General features: G+C 47.7%; 5 protein-coding genes across 5 annotated transcripts; 2 read left to right on the forward strand and 3 right to left on the reverse strand.

Annotated features, from left to right (window-relative positions):
- Positions 1 to 499: 499 nt before the first annotated feature.
- Positions 500 to 1,358, reverse strand: CDV56_100155 (uncharacterized protein; the record flags this gene model as incomplete). Its single annotated transcript, XM_026753774.1, has 2 exons — positions 500 to 533; positions 590 to 1,358. Coding segments are annotated over 2 exons (803 nt in total), but the record flags the coding sequence as incomplete, so codon positions are not given.
- Positions 1,359 to 1,830: 472 nt separating this feature from the next.
- Positions 1,831 to 8,555, forward strand: CDV56_100471 (type I polyketide synthase; the record flags this gene model as incomplete). Its single annotated transcript, XM_026754090.1, has 7 exons — positions 1,831 to 2,111; positions 2,159 to 2,456; positions 2,516 to 4,306; positions 4,364 to 5,709; positions 5,780 to 6,029; positions 6,080 to 8,458; positions 8,517 to 8,555. 7 exons carry the CDS (start codon positions 1,831 to 1,833, stop codon positions 8,553 to 8,555), a joined length of 6,384 nt encoding a protein of 2,127 aa, XP_026610168.1.
- A 2,370-nt stretch (positions 8,556 to 10,925) lies between these two features.
- Positions 10,926 to 11,959, reverse strand: CDV56_101827 (uncharacterized protein; the record flags this gene model as incomplete). Its single annotated transcript, XM_026755446.1, has 2 exons — positions 10,926 to 11,656; positions 11,716 to 11,959. The coding sequence occupies 2 exons, from the start codon at positions 11,957 to 11,959 to the stop codon at positions 10,926 to 10,928; spliced, it is 975 nt and encodes a 324-aa protein (XP_026610169.1).
- A 2,114-nt stretch (positions 11,960 to 14,073) lies between these two features.
- On the forward strand, positions 14,074 to 16,634 carry CDV56_102269 (uncharacterized protein; the record flags this gene model as incomplete). Its single annotated transcript, XM_026755888.1, has 7 exons — positions 14,074 to 14,252; positions 14,303 to 14,516; positions 14,568 to 15,193; positions 15,245 to 15,465; positions 15,535 to 15,603; positions 15,661 to 15,799; positions 15,893 to 16,634. The coding sequence occupies 7 exons, from the start codon at positions 14,074 to 14,076 to the stop codon at positions 16,632 to 16,634; spliced, it is 2,190 nt and encodes a 729-aa protein (XP_026610170.1).
- A 5,538-nt stretch (positions 16,635 to 22,172) lies between these two features.
- CDV56_103269 (uncharacterized protein) lies at positions 22,173 to 23,450 on the reverse strand (the record flags this gene model as incomplete). The annotated part of the gene is made up of 2 exons (XM_026756888.1): positions 22,173 to 22,694; positions 22,749 to 23,450. 2 exons carry the CDS (start codon positions 23,448 to 23,450, stop codon positions 22,173 to 22,175), a joined length of 1,224 nt encoding a protein of 407 aa, XP_026610171.1.
- Between the last annotated feature and the right edge of the window lie 410 nt (positions 23,451 to 23,860).

Below are 23,860 nucleotides of genomic sequence, written 5' to 3' on the forward strand. Positions count from 1 at the left end.
ACACGAAGATTTGAATCGGGAGGATCGTCGGCAGCGCCAGAGGTATATAATAGACATATATTAGGACTCTAGAATACTATGAATTATACTAATTAAGAGAATAATTATAAATACTCTGGGGGGCAGAGCCCCGCCAAGGCCCCCTACTTCTATGGCGCAGTGTACAATAACCTTGCCCGTGATTATGAGGAGAGCACGTGACAACAGGCTTTAAGAGCCAATCAGAAGGCTAGAAAGCCTGATTTTTAAACCAATCAGATCAAGCGCCAAGACAGGAAGGTAAAAGGGCATGCAATAAGACATGCTACGCTTCGCCCCGCAATAATTGCATAGGTCGAAATTTTTTTTATAGCATCTTCTACTATCTCTTGTTGAAGAAATTACCTGGGAGCGGTGGGAGCGGAAGTCCATGTATTTGATCTGAGGCATATTTATCTCTAAAAGCCCTACGGCTTCCGCCAGTCTCTCTATATGTTTCCCCGAATCTCCGTACGCTTACCGACCTGCTCCTCCCGAAATCGTGATGACTTGACCTGCAATGTTAGGTTAGTTATATCCGAATGATCTCTCTAGCCAGGATATAACTCACCGTTGATCCATCCACCCTCATCGGAAGCCAGGAAGGCAACGACCTTGGCGACATCCTGCGGCAGACCAAACCTGCCGAGGGGACACATCCTGCCCAGCGCGTCTTTCGCTGTTTCGTACGGCATGGAAGCATCGCCCCCCGGAACGTATCGCCACGCGTTGTCGTTGGCCATGTCGGAATCAATGCCACCGGGTGCGATGGCATTCACCCGGACGCGCTTGGGGGCGAAGTCGCTGGGAAGGGAACGGACAAATGCTTCGACTGCTGCCTTGCTGGCCGAATAGATGGCATGGTCAGCCAGGCCGCGAAGATTCGCCGCGATGGACGACATGAGGACGATACTTCCGCCGGGCGAAATGTATTGGTAACCCTGTTGCGCGACGAAAAATTGCCCCCGCGTGTTGATATTGAACACATGGTCGTACTGCTCTGGGGTCACCTTGTCAATGGTCTCGAAATGTTCAACGCCGGAATTGGAGACAACGACGTCAATCTTGCCGAACGCAGCCACTGCTTCTCGGAAGAGTCCCTGGATTGCCTCATACGACGAGACATCCGCCCGAATGGCGACGGCTTTCCGTCCTAACGCCTTGATTTCTTTGACCACTTCCTGCGCCTTGGCTTCGCTGGAGAAGTAGTTGATGACAATATCGGCACCGCGGACTGCGAGTCCAAGTGCAATTTCTCGGCCAATACCACGAGAAGATCCCGTCACAAGCGCAACTTTCCCTGCGAAGGCTGGACCTGAGGACGGAGCAAGGGAACCCATGATGACAATGGAAGGTGGATCGTTTTCGAAGTGCTTTCTTTTTGTTTTGTTAGGAAATAGTCGGCTGTCTCAAAAGAATGAGAGTTTAGTTCGTTTGGGATGATATATGCCCTTTGTTTTTGAATCATGTCTTCCTCTTTCCATGGGGGGAGACATCGAGAGACCAGTTGATCCCCAAAACGGGAATATTCGATTATCGACTTCAACGCCGCGTTGCTTATCTCACAACGAGCAGACATCGGTCACCGAATGAATTTTAGCCCAAATTCTAAATTTACAGATGTTGAGGCTTGAGATTTACAAAAAAAAGAAAAAGAAAAAAGCCGATTAAGTACTGATTACCTAATTCTCTATCTTCAAAAGAGAATGTATATCTGTAGACTCACTCTGGGGCTTCAACTTCCTCATAGTCAATTTCGAAACTGCAGGCCAAGTTTCAACACCTTTGTTTGAAGGCTTCAAATTCAACAAGATGCTTACTTCAAACGTGATTCTGTTTGATAACAGCACAAGTGACCGCCTCTCGGTCCTCAGGAGGCTGATTCACAATCATGATAACCCTCTACTGGAGGCATTCCTACGTCAGGCTGCCTTGCTCTTAAGAGACGAAGTGTCCCGACAACCCCAGCACATCCAAGACCTGATCCCGCGATTTGCCAATATCATTGAGCTCATTGAACGCTCCCATGACCAGAACTATCCTATTCTTGAATATGCGCTTCTCTGCATATATCAGATTGGTAGCCTCATAGTGTAAGCGCAAGAAGGACTATCCAGTGTACAAGGCTGACGGTGTATAGTTATTTCGGGAATAGTTCTTGGATAACGTCAGAATCCGGAACTCCTCACATTCTGGGCTTCGGAACGGGCCTCTTAGCAGCGACCGCCGTGGCAGTCTCAGGAGATGCCACGGAATTGTCGAAACTTGGACCCTTTGCAGTTGTTCTGGCCCTTAGACTCGGCATCCACATTCAACGCATCGCGGATTTTTATATCCCTAGAGGCGTCGACTCGAAAAGGGGCTATGGCTCGATGGTCATCCGAGGCCTGTCGGAATCAGAAGTAGGAGCTGTAATTACACAGGGAGACATATCAAAGGTACGATCCATGTTTAGATCATAGACTTAAGACCGTTGAGGCTGACTTTGGATATTCAGCTGCCATCATCATCGCGACCCTATGTGAAGGAGTCGTATAAAGACGCAACAGTTATCGCAGGACTACTCGAGACTCTGTTAACTCTAGCCAAGCTTCCCATCCTGGAAGGCCACGTAACGCTTGTTACGTCGACAACTGGATCTTTAGGTGCACCACATCTCTACGGCGCCGAAGATGTCCAGGAGATCCTTCAGGGCTGGTGCGGTGAGGAATACTTTAGAGGGAGGCATCAGAAGATGGCCGTATCCACGCAGGATAGAACAACATCTACCAGCAAGGATGCCTATGAGTTGCTCACGGAGCACTTATGGGACGTTCTAGCGAGAAAGGCCGTGTTTTCGGCCCTGTGCACCACAGCCACTGCTGGCCTGCAAGGTCAGGAGCGGAAACTTTTCACCTTTGGACGCAATCCAGCGCTAGGTGACTTGCTCTCGGCTCTTCAACTAGAGGACTGCAGTGATATGCTGCAACCAGAGGCAGAGTCGACTGATCTGAAGGCCGGAAAAGCTACCAAAATTGCTATCGTCGGTTATTCAGGACGATTCCCGGGAGCTAAGGATGCAGAGCTCCTGTGGGAGTTGCTGAGAGATGGCCGTGACGTCCACCAAGAGGTTCCCAGCGAACGGTTCAATATTGACACTCACTTCGACGAAACGGGACGAAAGAAGAACACGATGCAAACAAGATACGGCTGTTTTGTCGAGGAGCCAGGGTTGTTTGACCCAAGGTTCTTCAACGTTTCACCAAGAGAGGCATTCCAAATGGACCCAGTCCAGAGACTCACGCTACTCACTGCGTATGAGGCTCTTGAGATGGCTGGCTGCCTTGCAGGACGGACCCCGTCGACACAGAATAACAGAATCGGAACTTTCTATGGCCAGGCTAGTGATGACTGGAGAGAAGTCAATTCAGGTCAAGATATCGACACCTATTTTATACCTGGTGGTATACGTGCTTTTACTCCTGGGCGTGTCAACTACCACTTCAAGTTCTCCGGCCCCAGCTATAGTGTGGATACGGCATGCAGCTCGAGCTTTGCGGCGATCCAGCTTGCGTGCACCGCGCTTGCTAATGGAGAGTGCGATACTGCTATAACAGGTGGTGTAAATATCTTGACTAACCCCGACATTTTCACCGGTCTTAGCCGTGGCTATTTTCTCTCGCAGACCGGTCAATGCAAGACATTTGACAACCAGGCAGACGGCTATTGCCGTGCTGATGGAGTCTCAAGTATTGTTCTCAAGAGGCTGGAAGATGCAGAAGCGGATAATGATAATATATTCGCCGTTATCCTGGGCTCGAAGACAAATCACTCGGCCGAGTCTGCGTCGATCACACGACCCCATCATGGTGCTCAAGCGTTTCTTTGCCGCAGCATCATGGGAGAAACAGGCGTCAATCCGTACGAGGTGGAATACGTCGAGATGCATGGCACGGGGACGCAAGCTGGCGATTACAATGAGATGCTTTCTGTTAGCGAGGTCTTCGCGCCAGAAGACAAGACGCCACGCTCCTCTCCACTGTACGTTGGGGCTGTCAAAGCGAATATTGGTCACGGAGAAGCTGCCGCTGGTGCCATGTCGTTAATCAAAGTCCTCAAAATGCTGGAACATAATGCTATTCCGCCGCATGTTGGCATCAAAAGTGGCATCATCAATCAGAAATTCTCGAAGAATCTCACGGCGAGAAACCTTCATATTCCCATGGAGTTGATGCATTGGCCTCCGCATGTGGACGGCTCGCCTCGCCTGGTGTTCCTGAATAACTTCTCCGCTGCGGGTGGTAATACTGTGCGGACCCCTTTGTGACAACTTGTATTACAGAGCTGAGACGCTGACTGCAACCAGGCAATGTTACTGCAGGAAGGCCCACGGAAACGGCCTCCGTCGACAAACGATCCTAGATCGCATATGGTGGTTTCTGTCTCTGCACGGTCATCGAGCGCCCTTAAGAACAACATCAGAAATCTGGCGGCCTACATCGCTGCCAATCCGTCAACTTCCTTGGCAGATCTGTCGTATACGACCATGGCTCGGCGTATGATGCACAACTACCGATTTGCTTGCTCCGCTCAAGACACGGCAGCAGTTCAGAAAGCATTGGAAACTGCATCTGAACAGGATTTCCGCCCTGTCCAGCCTCAAAAACTGGCTTTTGTATTCACTGGGCAAGGGGCGATATATTGTTCACTTGCACGGACCTTGTTTGAGACTTCGTCGCAATTCCGATCCACGATTCTGATGTGTGAGAAGTTTGCTACGAGACAGGGCTTCGCCTCCTTCATGCTTGTCATTGATGGGTCGGAGTCCGACCTGACCGCATTAAGGCCTGTCACCGTGCAACTTGCAACGGTTTGCGTGCAAATGGCATTGGTAGAGCTGTTGGAATCGTGGGGAATCGAAGCGTCGGCAGTGATTGGCCATAGCATCGGAGAGTACGCTGCTCTGTATGCTGCAGGTGTTCTCTCCGCGAGTGACGTGATCCACGTCGTTGGCCGTAGAGCGGAGCTCATGGAGAAGCTCTGTACAGCAGGGAGTCATGCAATGCTTGCCGTCAAGGGTTCGACATCATCTTTGGCCCAGTACCTGGCCGGAACTGACGTTGATATTGCCTGTGAGAATAGCCCAGAAGAGACTGTGCTGGCTGGACCGCAGAAATCGATTGAGAGCCTGGCGGAGACATTGTCCGCCAGAGGACTACAATCCAAGAAGCTTGAAGTCACACATGCCTTCCACTCCTCTCAAATGGATCCGATCCTTAGCGAATTGAACAGCGCAGCCAGCTCAGTAACGTTTTCGTCGCCAAAGATTCCGATCATTTCTTCACTTATGGGGCGGGTTTTGGACCCTAGCGAGCTCAACCCTGAGTATCTGGTCCGTCATACCAGGGAAAGAGTTAATTTCTCGGCGGCAGTTGCAGATGCCAGGGAAAAGAAGATCATTGATTATCGGACCATTTGGATAGAGGTTGGCAGTCATCCCATCTGCGTGCGTATGCTTAAATCTATACTCGGTACAGAAACGGTTGGCCTTCCCTCCCTGCGCAAGTCTGAAGATCCGTGGACCACGCTTTCGTCCAGTCTGGCAACGCTCTACAACCAGGGCCTGTCGATCAACTGGAATGAGTACCATAGAGACTTTGACGACTCACATAGACTTCTCACTCTTCCTTCGTACGCTTTTGATCTCAAAAAGTAAGGCGTCCTTTTCCTGATCACACCTTCTACATCGTGCGTCTTGGTGTGTACTAAGAGCTTCTAACAGCTACTGGATCGAGTACCGGAACGACTGGTGTCTCACCAAAGGAGAGCCAGTAATATCATCGACCGACAAACAGCCTTCTCCAAATCTGTCTGCGCCGAAGAAACACTTTACTCTTACCGTTCAAGAGATATTAGAGGAGAGGATCGAAGATGACGCTATAACGCTATTGGCACAGTCAGATATTTCTCATCCAAAGCTGAGAAACCTGATCCTCGGCCATGTTGTCAATGGAGCCGGGCTCTGTCCTTCTGTATGTTTGCGTCTTGTCAGACAGTTGCTTGTCTGTGCTAACTGCCATAGGTGGTTTACGCTGAGATGGCTTTGACTATTGGAAGTTACCTGTACAAAAAGAGCGGTGATGGCGCTGCACCGGCTGGAATGAATGTTTGCTCCATGGAAGTCGACAAGCCGTTGATCCTGAATACAGACCCGAGCAAGGCCCAGCTAATCAGAGTTGGAGCTACTCTCAGCGACGGCTCCGTCAAGTTCAAGTTCTTCAGCGTCGATGAAAAAGGTAAAAAGACAGTTGACCACGCCGTGTGTCAGGTGAAGTATGGCAATCCACAAAAATGGCTTGCCAAATGGAACAAAAATTCCTATATGGTCCACGATCAAATAAAACGACTGGACGCGGCGGTGGGCAACGCGAACACCCACAGGGTGGGCCGGGGAATGGCGTACAAGCTCTTTTCGGCTCTGGTCAATTATGACGAGAGCTACCGTGGCATGGATGAAGTGATCCTGGATGCGAGCGCATTTGATGCTACTGCCAAAGTCACCTTCAAATCCGCCGAGAGCGACCGAGACTATTATATGGATCCTCGCTGGATAGACAACTTGTGCCATATCTCCGGATTCATTGTCAACGCAAGTGAAGCGACTCAATCGGATGAGCAAGTTTACATCTCCCACGGTTGGGAATCGCTCCGTTTCGGAGCCGCCATCTCGCATGGCAAAACCTATCGATGCTATGCGCGAATGCTGCTTTCTGGGAATAGCGCTGTGAGACAAGGAGACGTCTACATTCTTGATGATGATACCGTTGTCGGACTGGCTGGTGGTGTCAAATTTCAGTGTGTACCACGCAAGCTTCTCAATCACCTGCTACCTCCGGTGAGCAAACCATCCAAAGCAGCCGCTCCGCAGACAAAGGTGAATATCACTGCGTCTGCACAGAAACGCACTCTCCAGTCCGCGGCCCCTGCACGTGCAAAGTCGAGCAAGCCCGGGACGGAGTCACTCATCACGTCCCAAAAGACGCCTGCTCTGACAGCTGTACCTTTGGTAAAGCTTTCAAGTGTGAAAGCGCTAGAGATTATTGCAACCGAGTGTAATTTGGAGTTGGAAGAGCTGACCGATAGTTCTGCTTTCGAGGATCTGGGTATAGACTCTTTGCTGTCGTTGACAATTCTCGCGAGGCTCAGGGAGGAACTTGATATCGAGGTCGAGGCGTCCTTTTTCGTCGACAATCCCACGGCCGGTCACCTGAAGAGTTTTTTTGGTTCATCATCTCCCAAGGAAGTGCCGGAAGATCGGTTTGATACCGGTTACAACAGCGCCTCTGGCTTCGTGACACCATCCCGAGATTCTTCGACCGATCATGACAGTGCAGAGCACGACATCATCACGCCCGTCAATAGCAACAATAACCTCTCCACTATTGTCCGGACGCTCATCGCCGAGGAGGTGGGAGTTGATCTGGAAGAAATAACAGACAACGCGGACCTTGCTGGTATGGGGATGGATTCATTGATGACCCTTTCAATCACTGCTGGAATACGGGAACAAACAGAGCTCAATGTCCCAGACGATATCTTGATCCAGTGTACAACCGTCTCCCAACTGGAGCAGGCACTGCTTATCAATCAGCCTCCTACGAAAACAACGAGCCCTACTATGCCTCAATCAATGTCTGCGACTGACTCTCAAAAGCAACCACCTCGGGCGTTATCGTTCCTTATTCAAGGAAATCCCCGGACTGCCCGTGAAACAGTCTTCTTCTTTCCCGACGGCTCCGGCTCAGCCACATCGTATGCACCCATTCCGGCTATTGGCGAGGACGTCTGCGTTTACTCCCTCAACTGCCCCTTCATGAAGACGCCGGAAGATTTTAATTGCGGTATTGATGGAGTGGCCTCCATATATCTTGAAGAAGTGAAGCGGCGGCAGCCAAAGGGTCCCTATAACTTGGGCGGCTGGTCCGCTGGCGGCGTCATGGCTTACGAAGCTGCAGTCCAGCTACAAGCACGAGGCGAGACGGTTTCCAGGCTCATCCTGATTGATGCACCTTGCCCAGTGAAGCTTGAACCCGTTCCATCTAAACTATTCCGCTTTTTTGATTCAATGGGGGTGCTCGGTGATCGGAGTAAGAGAGCGTCTCCGCCATATCTCATTCCGCACTTTGAGGCCATGATCCGTAATCTGGATACATATATCGCCCGCCCTTTTCCACGAGGTACGGAACCGAAAGTCCTCGCCATCTGGGCTCGAGACGGCGTCTGCAAAAACCCCGAGGATCCACAACCCAAGCGGGAGCCGAATGACCCCAAGGTGATGAACTGGTTGTTGAATAATCGTACGGACTTTGGCCCGAACGGCTGGGACCAATTATTAGCCAAGGAGAGTTTCACCTGCGTTTCCATGCAAGGAAATCATTTTTCCATGATTGTCGACCCACTGGTGAGCGGTATCCCTTGTTTTCACCCTTCTTTGCGACGAGAATGCTAACAACCCGCAGGTGAAGGAGCTTGGAAGGCTCATTAGGCAGAATTTCTGAGATGGACGGTAGATCAGCGAGGACAGTACGATTGATTGCAGAGAGTACAAACACGAACACGTAGTTGCTGTTACAATATGGATTCTTATGATAAGTTGGCACAGAATTTCTGAGATGACGGGAATTGAAGTAATACGTTATCCATGCTCCCTTCCTCGACTTTACCTGGTGTAGTCCCGATGGTGCGCAATCTATCAACCATCGTGCCAAAGATTTTATATACCCCCTCCCAGGCCAGGCAGGCTTCCGGTTTACAGGAATTGATTTCGGGATTTATTTGCCTTTCTCTTAGCTATTAGGATCTTAAGTAGAATAGAGAGATTGCAGGCATAGCAAAATCTGTTACACTGTGTAATGGAATTGGGGGTAAAGGTAGAAAAGGGAAGATCAAATAAAGAGAGATCTATTTTATAGTATTGAGAAATTAGACAGAAGAGCTTGAAGATAAAGGGAAGAAGTAGCAGTAATGGATCATAGAGAGGCAAAAGCAGGATGATTGCCACATTGTGTAACAATATGCATGAAAGCTGCAGATGTGACATGTTACTTTGAGACTCATGAAATCTGCTGCTCATATGATGTATTTATTCTTGATGAGCACCATAACGCACCCTATTTTGGAATTCTATGAGCCCAGATCAAGAGGCCATGAACACCCAGGCATAATTGACGTTTCTAAGGTCTCCAATCTCAGATATAGCATCCTTTCAAAGGCTTTCTTTGGGGGGGTAATTGAATAAGGATATTCCTTATTGGTATTCGAAAATATTTTCGAGAAGTCTTATCGACTTCGAAAAGATTTAAGACAGCATTATTCGTATTCGAAGTCGAATATTCGAAAACATTAGAAAGTCTGCCAAGAATTTTGGTCCACCTAAGTCCAATTGACAAATTCCTCTTGAATCAACTTAACGACACATTTTGTATCACGTCTCTTAATTAATTCCGTAGTTTTGTCGCAAGGAATGTCCGTCTGTGAGCCACGGCTATATTGTAATAATCGATAGCCATATATTTTTGCCTCCGTAAAATTGGACATCCCACCACTGACACGTGATAGGTTTCGAATATTTGATATTCGATTCCGCCCCTAGCGGCCGCCGCTTTCTCATTAAAGTCAAACTAGCTCCTCTTAGAGTATGTATGTTAGATACTTGGGCCAAGAACGCCAAGGCCGCAAATGCAATGAATGCTGAAGATCCAGATTGCTTCTGGTCTGGAACTGCACCCATCTGCCAGGGAGCATGTCCAAGCGTCTATAGTGAATACAGCACTAGTGCCTGTGGCGATGGTAAATGCTGTGTCACCAGATGGAAGAAGTGGTGCTGCAAGGATGAGTGATGCTTCCCCTTGGGAGCTCATCAGGCCAGTCATCCATACTGGGATTATGACTTTCTGACTGGAGGAGGAAGGAAGTGAGATGGATGGTGAAATATTTGTGTAGGTCAGGCTGATGACAGTATGGCCACTGATTTGATGAAATGATATTAGCCTGTGCTTTTCCAACGCAGACTCATCTTTTTCCTATGTAAATGGCCTGCAAGAATCCAGTAGCTCTGTACTTTGAAAGAGACATTCTTGGAGAGGATTTAAGGTTGAGATAAAATAGTAAATATGTGCTCGTCTACAGAATTATGGTCTCTATAGTGACTTTCTGCTCCAAGAACCCGTATGATGTGATGTGGGAGAACTACAGCAATCATGAAAATCCATTTGGCAGGCCATACTAATGTCCGTAGTAGGGTGTAGGTCGTGACCTTATTGGAATTTATTTTGTGAACTAAGACCAGCGAGCACCTAGGGGTAAGGTAGAGAACCGGAGAAACGTGATAATCTTATAAGCGAAAATCGGGTACCCGAAACCTGCGCCTGTGCAGATGGATCCACCGATCTCCGAGAACCGTCTTCCACTCGTCAAATTCGGCTAGGCGACAAGATCATATAAGAGCATGCGCTGGGTAAGAGGATGGCTCGTAAGATTGTGACGGGGGCAGGAGCATGGCCCGCGTAAGAGCAGGATCCGGGCAGGACTAACAGTCGTATACCCGAAACAAAACGCTCCTGTCTAAGGTGGCAGTTTTGGCTGTAAGTGTAAGGCCATCTATCTATTGCACTCTCGTCCTTCAACACCTTAGTGTCCTCTTAGAACTCGCGGTGCGCCTTTACTTATGGGTTGTCTTATAACTGCTTCCATTTATAGCCTCGCTTCCATCCCCTATCACCAAGTTGATATCAGGCTGCAACCTGTTCTGCCTAATCAAACAGGTTCGTCCCAGAAATCGACTTGATAGTGATTAAATCCCACATCAAATCCCGATTCTCCATCAGGTCTCGATATCCGCTGACAACATGCCAATCAGAAAAATTGACTCAAAAAAACTTATGGAGGGACTGGATTGCAGCTTCCCGATTCTGACTCTGGCTCCTTTCGTTAATCTTCCTTCGACTCTCCAGGAGCTTTTCTGCCACTTGATCCCAATCAAATGAACGGACTGCCTTTCCGTTAGGTCCATCCAGGACAGAGACGCTGCATAATCTCTTGTCTTGTTTCCTGATCATTCCGTCAACAATCACCATATCAATATCCCGTATACTGCCGTGCAATAGAATAGCAGCCAATGGGTTTTGCTCCGCCGCGCAAACCATCGCTGGAGTTCGAGCATCGAATACGACAATATCTGCCAGCTTTCCTTCCGCGATACTACCAATTTGATTCTCCATATGGATAGCCTTGGCTCCTTGTATTGTCCCAAGATTGAATGCTTCCTCCAACTTGATCTGAACGGCAGGATTATGTCCATTTTCGAGGGCTTTCACATTCTCGATTCCTCTGGCATGCTGCATGCCAAGTCGAATTTGTGTCAGGATGTCACTCGAGTTGTTGGCATGACAGTCAACACCAAAGGAAGCATTGCACATAATGTCCTTACGAAACGCAACACACTCTCCAAGACCCATTTGGAGCTCTGTATCTGGAGTGGTGGAAATGAAAACACCATGCTCAACGAGTGTCTTTGCGTCGCTCTCTGAGATTTGTGTAGCGTGAGAGAACAGAACATCCTTCTTTAACAGGCCGTACTCAAAAAGAAGTTTGACCGAATCTATTATGAAAAGTCAATCGTAATCTATTGAGCCCATGGAACTCCCAAAGGAACCTTACTGGTCATTGCCCCGGCGACATAGTGAGTTGTTATGAGATTCAAACCTAGTCGTCGACATTTCTCCCATAAACCAACAACCGTGTGTCTGGGCAGACTGAACATGTCAAAGGCGAGACCGAGATATACACGACCATTGCCGAACGGTTGGATCTTAGCCAGTGAGTCAAGTGTCGTATGCCACCATTCAGGGATAGGGTCGTTATCGAACTCCAGATGCGAGGACCAGGTCGTGATCCGATTCATGACTGTGTAACAGAAGAATGATCGCAACCCAGAAGAAGCCGTAGCACGTATCGCTTCGTTCACTGCACAAAGTTTTTTGTGAGCCCACCAGACCACATTTGATCATGAGACATTTGATATCTTACCATGGCCCGGAGAATAGGACATATGTGCATGATCGACAACAGTTGTTACACCGGCATCAAGGCTTTCCAAACAGCCAGCAAGCTGGCCCCAGAAGATGTCGTCTCGGTCGTAGTTATAGGATTGCAGATTACCTTCAAACTTGAATGAGTTTGTGCCTCTTTGACAAGTTCAAAAGTGATAAGAGCATTTGAAAAACCAGAGAATCCAACGGACCTACCGGAAACCATATAATCAACAAAACTTTCATCTCCGTGTCTTCCTTTCAGCTGGATAAATGAGTATCAGGAGATTTAAACAAAATCATTGGTTCGAACAGAAGTGCGAACGTGACCATAACACTCCCCAACTCAGTCTCTACACATAATCACGCAAAGGCGACCCACCTGACTCTGCCATAAATGATGGTGCGTATCCACAAATCCAGGAGAGATAATTTTCCCTCTGCAATCGATCGATCTGGCTCCGTGAGGGACGGCCAAGTCTTGCCCAATTTTGCTGATTTTGTTCCCTTGGATCAGCACATCATGATCCCTGAGGATCTTGACGTGGTTATCGTCATGAGCCAATACAGTACCATTCTGAAGGAGGATACAATGGCTGTCAGACATGTCGAAAGCGGAGTCACGATGAAAACAGTTAGGAAAATATTGAAAGTTATCGACCAGGTGCTTCTATGAATGTTGGAAGCAAGCACATTTCAGCTAACAGACTTCATTATATGCTGTTGAGCAGTTATATCCCTTGCTTGGTGCTAACCCTGTTGAGAATAGATGCAGAGCAAAATCGAGCTTACCGCCCCACGGCAGGATAAGTCGGCACCTACCGAGGGATTGACCATGCTTAAGCCACACGCCAGCCAGTTAGTACCTTAGTTGGGTGGGTGACCACCAGCGAATCCCGGCTGTTGTACTCCGTAGGTTTTTTTCCTTTTTCATCATCTTCTTGATGTGTTGGGTTTACAGAGTAGCGCCCGTGCTGCCCTATTCTTCAGTCCTTCACTAGAAGCCCCCTGCATCCCTTTAATATTTACCTGCCAAGCCCAAACTGCTGACGTCTCCCTTGCGCCCCTCAGTGTCCCCACGCCTAGCAGTTGTCTGGGGATAGGATGTTTGATTTATCTGCACTAAACACATTCCTGTCTCCTATATTTTCTTCCACAGACTTTTAGTTCCACCCTTGCTTTGGAAAGGTTGAAGCAATCACTCCAGGTTCCTTATACAAAATATCCAATCGCCCCCTTTTCCTCTTCTAATTTTATGTGAGCGAGATACTCTTCGCTCTTCCATGACTGCCTCTTTACGCGTTGAATTTGACAGGGGCACATTTCTGGCAGATATGCCAATATGGAGGGCTAGGTGGTCTAGGATTAGTGCGTCGGCTGAAATTCGGGGTGATACCTATGCATAAACTCAGTCCTTTCGGCGGCACTCCGCTCGGCGTCAGATCCCCTCTCCATTTACTCGTTCAGTCACCCATGTTCCTGTTCAACGAGAACTCTTGTCAGTTGGACATCAGCTAGCATCCCTGAAGCCTATCCTAGGTCAGAATCGTCAATGTCCACTTATGTTTTCAGAGAGAAGGAAGCTTGCTATTACATATAGAATATACCTTTAGGGGCCAAAGACGCCGAATCGGGCGATTCTGGTAGCTGTTTTGGGCTGCTTCGGCCCCGGGAACTATTCCCGAACGGGTAGTATTCGCATGCCGCTTTACATTGCCAAATTTACAAGGGCGGCTCGGTAACAGCGTTACGCTCAACGGGACCCACCAAGACAGGACTATAGCATCAGCATCCACGCTGCCCTACACAGCGTGATCCTGCCAGCAACCGGCTGTTGAACCAAATGACAAGTGATAAGAGAAAATAATCCGCATACCGCTGAATGGTCCTAACCAGGAGGATTATAAATAGCCTCATCTCCTCCCAACTGCTCGTGAGTTCATACATCCTCACTTGTCTTTGTATCAACGACCACTCTTCTTATACAATGGCGTTCTTAGGTCTTCCCAAGAAAAAACCGCAGCATCATGGGCAGAGCAAAGGTCCAAAGTCCTATCTCTATTATGCTCAGCGACGGAAACTGCATGTTGAAAATGGCCCAACACTCCCCCTGTACGCTCCGAGAACAAACCTGAGCGCAGCTTCTGTGCGCGGCAAGTGGCATAGGTGAGCTCTACATCGCTACATAGGGGTTTCGGAGACTTATCATTCACCAGGTTTTGCGCCGAGTCTGACCAGGATCCGGATATCCTGCTAAAGAACCTGACCTCAGCTGACGTCAAGTCTTGGTTCAACTGGATCGATGACAACTTCCGCGGTTCAATCAAAGCTCATGGGACACTCTCCAACTATTGGAGGACTCTCAAGAGGCTGTATTTTATGAAAAATAAGAAAAGTATGCGTTCGTCAATGGTCAAAGACTGTATTAACGTAAGGTTTATTCTCCTGAACGCGAGAAGAGGCTCTTTAACTTGAGAGTAGTACATGAACGAAGTCAGCATGCGAATGGGCCTACGCAGACTCCCGTTGCCCAAAGACACGGAAAACTCACTTGATCTGCTCTGTTACCAGACCGCGCACCTCGTTCATTGTAAAGCCGTTTTCCCTGATGAGAAGCAGAGGCTCTATCACATGGCTAGCCTTAACTTGTCGAGCATTACTGCCTGTCAAGCGGTTTCGTTATTCAATACAAGATGTCAGGTCAACCTACACCCGGATGGCAGCCCGGTCATTCCCGGTAAAATCGAGGCAGGCGACAATGGAGCGCTAAATTCTCCAACTCGTGGTCAAGGTGGTGAGACTCACTGTGACTCTGGCTATGAGTCAAGCCGTAGTGGTCGCCTCAACATCGAGGAAGATGATATGCTCGACGAGATATCCAGCGACGGTTCTTCCGATGACACAATGAGCGATATGGGCTACATGTCAGACTGTTCTAGTGTTATCACAGATGATGGATATCTTGCTGGTGACGATGACACAGGCACCATTCTCTGGAGACACGTTGAGTTCTGCATTGTCCGGAACCCTGTACCCGGCCGCCCAAATATCCTCGTTGCCATTGTGACCCTCATTCATACAAAGGGAGAAGATCAGAAGCCTCGAATGTAAGCGAAAACCCTCAAACATACCGGCCGTTGTCACTTACCGGAGCCTAGAAAGCGATTTGTGATCGAACATGAAGATAATCTAATCTTTGATCTTCTGTCACAGCTTCTGTCACTAGCTTGGCACGATGGTATTTTTGCGCCCGACATTCGGGACATTGAGGACATCTATACCAAACAAATCCCATCACATAGAAGGGGTATGCAGTTGAAAATCAAGAGAAAGTGGTTGGACGTTCCAATCTTTCGTGAGCCGGAGCGGACTGACGACGGTTACCGGACATCAAGGTCCATACCCTTGAAGGCCGCTACTTCGGGCTGATATCTGAAACGGACTGGAGAACAATCCGGCCAAGAGAAAAACCTGACCCAAAAAGTCCTCCGACGTGGGGGTATCAACGCTATTAACAGTAAGATGCCTCTCCAACCCTCCCAGGCGCTCTAGCTGATAGAGTTACTGGTAACAGATCGGGCGCCGGCCTCGGTTCGAGATCAAGTTGCTGACCATGAGTCCAATGCCATCAAATACTACCTTAATGAAATGGTGGACTTTGACACAGCTGCTGCGTTTCATCGGCGGGCCTCAAATGAAACTGTGCAAAGAGAGTTACGATCGGCCACTCTCCTAGCTGACAACACCGCGCCCCTGGGTCTGACAGATGAGCAAAAGTGCAAAATTAAATGAAACCCTGAGGTCAGGCGTCTGCGTAAACGCTGCAGAAGACTTACAGAAGAGATTCGCAAGCAGGGTTATCGAAGAGTGAGCGACGCGGCGGGAACTGAACTCAGCAAGCAGAAGCGACAAGCGGATGTAGAGCTGGCTAGGAAGCTGACTGAACTCCGACAAAAAGCAAAGAGTAAGAATCGAAAGAGACATTTTCGATACAAAGATACAGAGCTTTTTAACCAGCGGGATGAAGACGGGCCTCAACCCCAGGAAAGTGATCCTCAGCCTCATTTTCCGCATCACTATCAGATCCCAGAGCGAGCTGAGTTGGTGCAGTTGCTCTTCTACTCCCCTACGCCAACTACGGAAGAGGAACTTTACGATCGCCGATTGAGGTATATCCGTCTCCTGGTCCAATGGCAGTATCGCCAAGAGGCACCCCGTCAAGGGAAGCAGGCGGAAGCAACTGTAGCGCAACCCCAGCCGATCCCAGCGTCTCCATCCCTCGCCATCATTCCCGAGAGATATGACCCCTTGCAATGCCCATTTTGCTTGGCCAACACGGGTCTACCTCTCAGTACCCGTGAAAAACAGAAGAGCAAAATCAACAAACTTTGGGATCATGTGGAAAACCTGCACCGAGCAGAGCTTGCTGCATTTGGTACTGGTACTAAATGGTGTGGATTATGTGGCATGAGGAGCATCAATTACCTCCCGTTGAGCGTTCCGGAATTCAAGAATCATACTGAAACAGTCCACGGAATCCGGCTTTGAGCGTGACATTCATTGTCGCGTACGGACTGTCGTCCATGAGTCAATAAATCATCCTGTTATCTTTTTCCTGCGTTTGATTTATGTGGTTACTCATCAGTAGGATGCTGCTTTGATGTACTTTAGATTCTTCATCAAAATTCCTTCCCATGGAGAGGTAGATGGACAGTCACCAGCTTGAATTAGTCAGGGGTTTAGTCCAGAGCCAATAAGATATATCTTCGTCGTCCAACAGGGTTGTCGGGGTTTCAAGAGGTCTAACGCATTCCATGGAAACCAAACCATTCGTGAATTCTACTTGAATATGATAAGTGAATAGTCTTGCTGTAGGCTTCAGCAAGCAGTAATTATTCTGGTAATGGTTTAGATTTGAATAAGGGATCTGTGGAAAGACTGAAACTCCAGGCTAGTGTGTATTATCATGTGTCTGGTACAGAAAAGATGGGTGGTGCTCTCATATACAGCTGGCAGACTAGGCAGTTTCAGGTATCTTCGCTTTCCATGTTAATAGACCTTACCAGATCACCTGATCTGAAACTGTGCCCTCCTGCTAACAGCTATGCTACGGAACTGTCAATTTCCTATCATTTAACGTCAGATCGGGAAGATTCGCCAGAGGTATCATCTATGAATTTCCGGACAGGTGTAGGGAAATACGAGTTCTGGGGAAGCATTAGAACCCATCCAGAACCTAAAGGTGACTGAGTCAGAACGCACCAGCTGCTCTGCAGAACGATCCTATCCTGTGGTACTTAGTATGTATGTCTTTCCATCTCCTTTTGTCTGCAGCACCAAAAAGCAATGGGCGTTGCATTTATTACAAAAATATTTGATTTTGCTGAAGATTGTCTTTCTCAGGCGCAGGGTGCGCTGAGTGCGCATCTTTCTGGATTGATTCTGGGACATTGACTAATGTCGATCAATCGTAGCTTCTAGTTGTAATAAGGATAGAGTGAGCAGAAGCTGCAGAGGAGACAACTGTATATGTGGGTGCATTGAGCAGTTATAGCTTGCTTTTCGAGGATATAAATGGCTAGTACTTAGTAGTCGGTCTCACTGGCGCATTTTACCATCAATGTAACCAGCATAAATAGCAATCTGCTCATTTTACAGTCATGACTATAGGACTACTTGGAAATCCTTTTTGATATACGTTGAGCAGTAAGCTGAATATGGAATTGGGAATAACACTAGTGCAATAGAGAAATCTCAGGGATGAATTACGGGTGGGAATTGCTTAAATCCTTCTGTTTACTCATTTTGGTATGGTAAATGGCCAGGGTTACAGCACTTGGTTCAACCCACTCAAATTTGTCCTTGGCCTTCTCTAATCAGTTCCAGTCTTCTAAGGTCATCTGCGTAACAGGTCACTTGGAGATTGCTCAGAATCCTCGCATAGACTGACTAGAGAATGGCTTAGGGTTACAGCTGTCCACACGAATCTTCATAAACCAGAGCCTCTATGCTTGCTGACTTACGTCTTCGTCATAGAGGAAATAAAAGAGGTACCAGAATATACTATTACTGTGCTCATCGTCCTTTAACGCCACGCAGTTTTAGTGCAAACAGCTTTGCCTGTACCCATAGCACTGTCCTCTATGAACGAATCTAACACCCTAAGGTTCTTCATCGGCATAAAGGAAAAGACGCTGATGATAGTCTCCTTACGCATACCAAACTCAAAATTAGTTGGGGTATGTGAAAGATTACTGTACAGAAGTGACAAGCTGAGAAGGGTTAACACTGTACAGTTTCAAGCTCACGACTCTGTTTCGACTTCCCTCTTTCGTGAAATTTCCAACGAGCAGGCGGGATGGCTATTGAAAATTTGGTTAAGTGACAGTAACCCACAGGGGAAGCTCGGAGGACTTTCCCTACTAAGTTAGTTTGAATTCGACCAATTTCTAGAACATACGAGTGCTAAGTGGATCTGCTGTATGACATGCCGGATAGGGAGAATGAGCCATTGAACAAATTACCAGTCAGCTACCCAGACTGCCGTTGTTTGCGCGAGTAAATGCTGGTAACTGGTAACTGGTTTAGATCTTCCATATGTTTGGAGGTTTCTTCATTAGAGAACATTGGGATAGCAATGATCGATCGCGAAAGTCGGTTGGTTGATCACTTGCGGATCCAACTAAGTGGGTCGTGATAGTGGCCAGTCGTCCCCAATCTCGCAAAATGTTTTGGGCTCAACCCGCAACTTTGAGTTCAATGCTCAAAGAGGCCCTTACTCTCAAGGAAACTAGTTTGGGTGGCTAGTTTGGACGTGGCTAGTGTGTTTAACTGCCTTATTACTTCTTTGATCGGATGAGGCATACCATTAAATGGTTGTTCCCCCGTTTGGTTCCACTTGTGATCAACCAAAAGAATATAATTATTGAAGGGCATTGCGCAACTCACGGATAAATTTTTATTTGCTAAATATCGCCATCGACCAGTAGCTCTTTGGGACTATCTAAGAACGGAGCTAGCATCAAAAGAGTTGAGGGCAGCTCATTTACACCAGTGCAGGTAGTTATACTCGGGCTCTGTGCTGCTTAGAAATAGAGGCACATGCTAAAACTTAACTGAGTAGTCTCCCAGCCTACCAAAGATAATATTGCTCTCTATATTCACAGCGCTGTATCATTGGGAAGCAGCTCCTACTTTTGTTCCTTTGCATCATAATGGCCCATTCTCATCCATCCAGGGCCTCTCGAAAGCTGTACCTTAAGGGGAAAATAGGCGGGAGAATCTTCTCAGGTGAAGGCGTTACCTGAACCAAGTTCCGCGAATACTGCCGCACCAACCCGCGTCAGGTGTTTGAGGCACTTCTTGTGATGTAGGAGCACTTCATTCGAAGCATAACTAGTCTTTGAGGTCGGCGCGACGAGTACATTACAGATATTTCTGAAGAGGCAGATGATATGACAGGTGACGAGCAGTATGAAGTCGACTATATCCTCGATTCTAGGACGCACGACGGCATTCTACAATACAGAGTCAAGTGGGCAGGATACGAGGATGACCCGGAGTGGTATGATGCAAAGAATTTTGAAAGGGCACCCTACAGGCTACAAGAATTCCATTTCAGATACTCGTGGAAGCCAGGGCCGCCGAAGGATCTTGACGGTTGGCTACTCCGCGCAGGAGATGATAAATTGACCTTAGATGAATATCCTGGACCTGATGTATAGGATTAAACATAGGCATGCCAAGTACTTCTTATATCCAGGCGGGAAGCTAGTTATCTCACGTATCCAGCCTTTAATGCGTTGTATAAAGTAGCCTGAAGTAGCAAGTTCCCGCGAGACTGTACCTGGTTAGTATAGAAGCTTCGCCAGGAAGATTCATCACTACAGTACCTGATGTGTATAAGTTGCAGTAGGAGGCTCGTACTAGTTTTGCCTGTACCAGGACATGAACGGCAACCCTGTGGATGTCTAGTGCTACTTTACCAACCAATAAATGATGATGAGCTATAGACCGCAGTCAAAAACTGCTGTGATTAAGGAGGGTACAATATGGACTAGATTGACTTGTGCGCAGCTCAGCAACCTGATCTGTCGACAGGCCATTTTTCCCTCTGCTTCACAGGTGGATAGATTGCAGCAAGTGAGCTTAGACAGTATTTGTGTCCTTTTGTTAGTTCTAACTTGTTAATAAACTGTGCGATATGCTTATAATGGAGAGTTTAGATCGAATCGGTTGCTGTAGCAGGAATGGTTCACCCACTGTGATGAAGGCTAGTAAGTCCATTTAGTCTTCTATAATTAGTAACTATAGAAGGAACGTCACATAAGCACCACAAGATCGCAGAGAGCTCTCACGCTAGACGTTGCGTGGTTTTGAGACGTGGAGACTCTTCGGCTTGCTTTTGTATCTTGTCTTGACTAGTCTTTAACCAATATTGCATCGCTCAGGGATTGCTCATGGATTGCTCATGGATTGCTCATGGATTGCTCATGGATTGCTCAGGGATTGCTCAGGGATTGTTCAGGGATTGCTCAGGGATTGCTCAGGGATTGCTCAGGGATTGCTCAGGGATTGCTCAGGGATTGCTCAGGGATTGCTCATGGATTGCTCACGGATTGCTCACGGATTGCTCATGGACTGCTCATGGGAGTAAAAGGAGCAATGATAGGTGGTACTCGCAAGGATGCTTATCTAAAATAGCCATCTCGTGTGAGCTTTTGTTGACTGTAATGCTCTACGCTGCTACACTTGAGGTCACCTTGGCCTTGGGTTAAGCTTCCGGAAATGGTACTGGATCACCCCACAGCTGCACGGTCTTATCAGAGGTAAGTCAAGCTCTTTGCATATGGCCATCGTCTGAAAAACATCCTTTGGGCATCCTGTGTGGAAAGGGCAGCTAAATTAGCTTACTTGACAACTTCTTTGTTACATGGCTCCGGCCGTATCTCGCCTCACTACCACTCTATTGCTGGGCCCTGGTAATGCTGGCGCTCATATACAACACTTGAGGTTCACAGGTAGATTTCTTAGTTTTCTCCATAATGACTCAACTATGCCTAGTGGATCCAAACAGGCGATAATTTGCTTGAAGAACCCAATAGCTTGTTAATTTAAGTCTCCTGGTATTTTGTCATGAGAAGCGCAATAAGTAATAACCGAAGCTTGTAGATGGGCAACGGCTTCACCTTATTCTCCCTGATCAGTGGCCGCAATTAATGCATCTTAAGCCGTAAAAGTTTTATGTGCTTCACTTAGCAGGCACGAGCTTTTCCTCCTCTGAGAATCCTGGGTTATTCAGCGGCAAACAGATTTTCGGGTCCTGTCCTCTTTGTTCAGCTTTTGCCTCAGCTAGGGACTCGTCTCCATGAATTAACGCCCTTACTATCTACACCTAGATACACCGAAACGCCTAACCCTAACCCAATCCCAAAGGCCAGACCGTGCGAACAAAGGAAAAGGATATATAAAGGAAAGAGGGGGGACATTGTGTTGAAGTACTAGATTACTGTCACAGTGCTGCCGTGGATAGGAGTTGGAACCGCTAGGTACCGTGCGCGTGTTGATATTTGTTCGGCCGCCGCGGCCTTAGTTAGAAGTTCCTTAGCGAGTTCTTACAGTCCAAACCTATAATATAGGTTGAATCGGCTTCTAGCCCGTGATAATAATGATATATTTATACATAGGTTAAGCTTTTAGACTATATAATTATTTTATTCCCTTAATATACTATATATAGAGGTGCAGTTTAAGCTTATTATAATAAGTAGCCAAGGAATGAGAGCAGGAAAGGGAGAAGACAGTGGAAGAAGAGGAGAAGGCACTGTCTTAGACAATGGTTAATGGATTGAGATTGGGACACAGATGGTAAAGAAGGTGGAGGGAGCACTGTATTCAGCCCTGCTGCCATATTAAGCAGTGCTAGATACTCCTCCTTTAATGGAAGGCCGGTGAGAGGAGATGGCCATCCATGGTCCAGCAATATATTGTAGAACATATGAATTAGATAAAGAACCTGAGTACTCAAAGCTATCATAAAATATATGGCGGAGACACGACAGTGTGATCCAACATTTGAGACCTCTTCTAATTATCCATGGTCAACAACTTCCCATCCAACAGTTTCCCAATGTGTGTTTTATCAATTTCCTGCCCATCCTTTCTAATTTGTGACATGAGGACCTTCAAGAACTTAAGCGGGCTTTTTGTGAACATTGCCCTGTCAGGTGCAGTGACTATAAACCCGTCCGCGGCCACGGTCAGACCCTCTAGTGCAGTGTAGTATGCGACTCCAAGAAACTCGCATATCTCACGATACTCGTCGAAAGAGGAGATATAGAGCTGACCCGCGAAGAGATTTAGCTGGATTCTGACAGTGGTCGGAATGTCAAAAACAACAGAATCTGCCCGCGGTATAGGATACAGGCCGAGGTTGTCGAGGGCCGAGAAGATTTGGTTCTGGCGCGGCGCGTATATGTGCATCGTGACCTTCTTAGACTTCAGGATCTTGGAGTGGAGCTTGTTCGCTTCATAAGGGCTTATGACTATCATGTGCTTTATGGTTTTTCTGTTCCGTCCGGCGAAAGAATAGGTGGTACCTGTGAGGACCTATTGGACGGGGCGTTGGTAATCGTCCATGGTCGATGACGGCAACTTGGGCACCTTAATGGTTCTAGCGAAATCACTAGTGACAAGGAGGCCGGGGGGAAGCTCAGACACGTTCAAGTGCTTTGCCGCTGATGTATTATCTAGCCCCCGGAAAGTGGGCATGAATGCGTTTGATCCATCCTTTAGTATTCCAGTTGTCACAAAGTGACGCAAGTCTGGGTGAACAGAATGATCCTCAGGTGTGGCTGAAGGTGGCCGTTGGACTTGTCGCTCCTGCTCGACTTCTGGCGCGAGTTGTCTTTCCTGTTCTTCTTGGAGTTGTGTGGATTGGAAGTTTATGTTCTTAAACTTGCGACACCTCTCCAAGATAAGGCGGATGTTGTTGTTGTCGTCGTTATCGGATGTGATAAAAGGCGGTGCGTTGTTGTCAGGACGGGGCTGATATTGCTGCTTGAGAGATTGGGATTCCTGCTTGAGGAATTCCTCCGCTTGGTTTTTGGACATCTGAGTCTCACCATCACGGCGGGCCTTGCTCCAGAGATTGTTTTGGCGCTCAAAATGTTCTCCCTGAATCGCCCATAACGGTATACTACGTTGCATGTTGACCCACGTCTCCAAGACCGCCCAGCGGAGCACTTCCGATACGTTAATGTCATACCCGCTGGGCTTCCCAATGATGGAGAGGATCTTTGACCTGATCTCCTGAGGGACGCAGAAGACAACAGACTGCCCTTTGCCTAATTTCCTCATTCTCATGCATGCTGTACAAGTAATCAGTAAGCGATTTTTGACTGATGCTAACCTTGGTGATCTTACCTTGCACCAGCTTATCTTTTGTTATACCAGCTCCAAGGGTTACAGCAGCTCTGTAGTGCTGAGGCAGTTTCAAGTTAATACCTCTTGTATGGGCCTCGTCTAGGAAGACAAGGCACGCCCCCAGCTGCTTTGCAAATGGTGAGATTTGTAGTGGTTTGACAAGCCCAGTCCGGTCAACAACACAGATCTCGTCGCCGTCACTGACATAAACGACGGCTTGCGCCCGTCCCTCGTTAGGGTTAGGGTTAGGGTTAGGGTTAGGGTTAGGGTTAGGGTTAGGGTTAGGGTTAGGGTTAGGGTTAGGGTTAGGGTTAGGGTCTCTCTCTTGTACACCTTTTGTGTATCAGACG

This window comes from Aspergillus thermomutatus (genome assembly GCF_002237265.1).
Source record: "Aspergillus thermomutatus strain HMR AF 39 chromosome Unknown NODE_349, whole genome shotgun sequence".
Classification (NCBI taxonomy): domain Eukaryota; kingdom Fungi; phylum Ascomycota; class Eurotiomycetes; order Eurotiales; family Aspergillaceae; genus Aspergillus; species Aspergillus thermomutatus.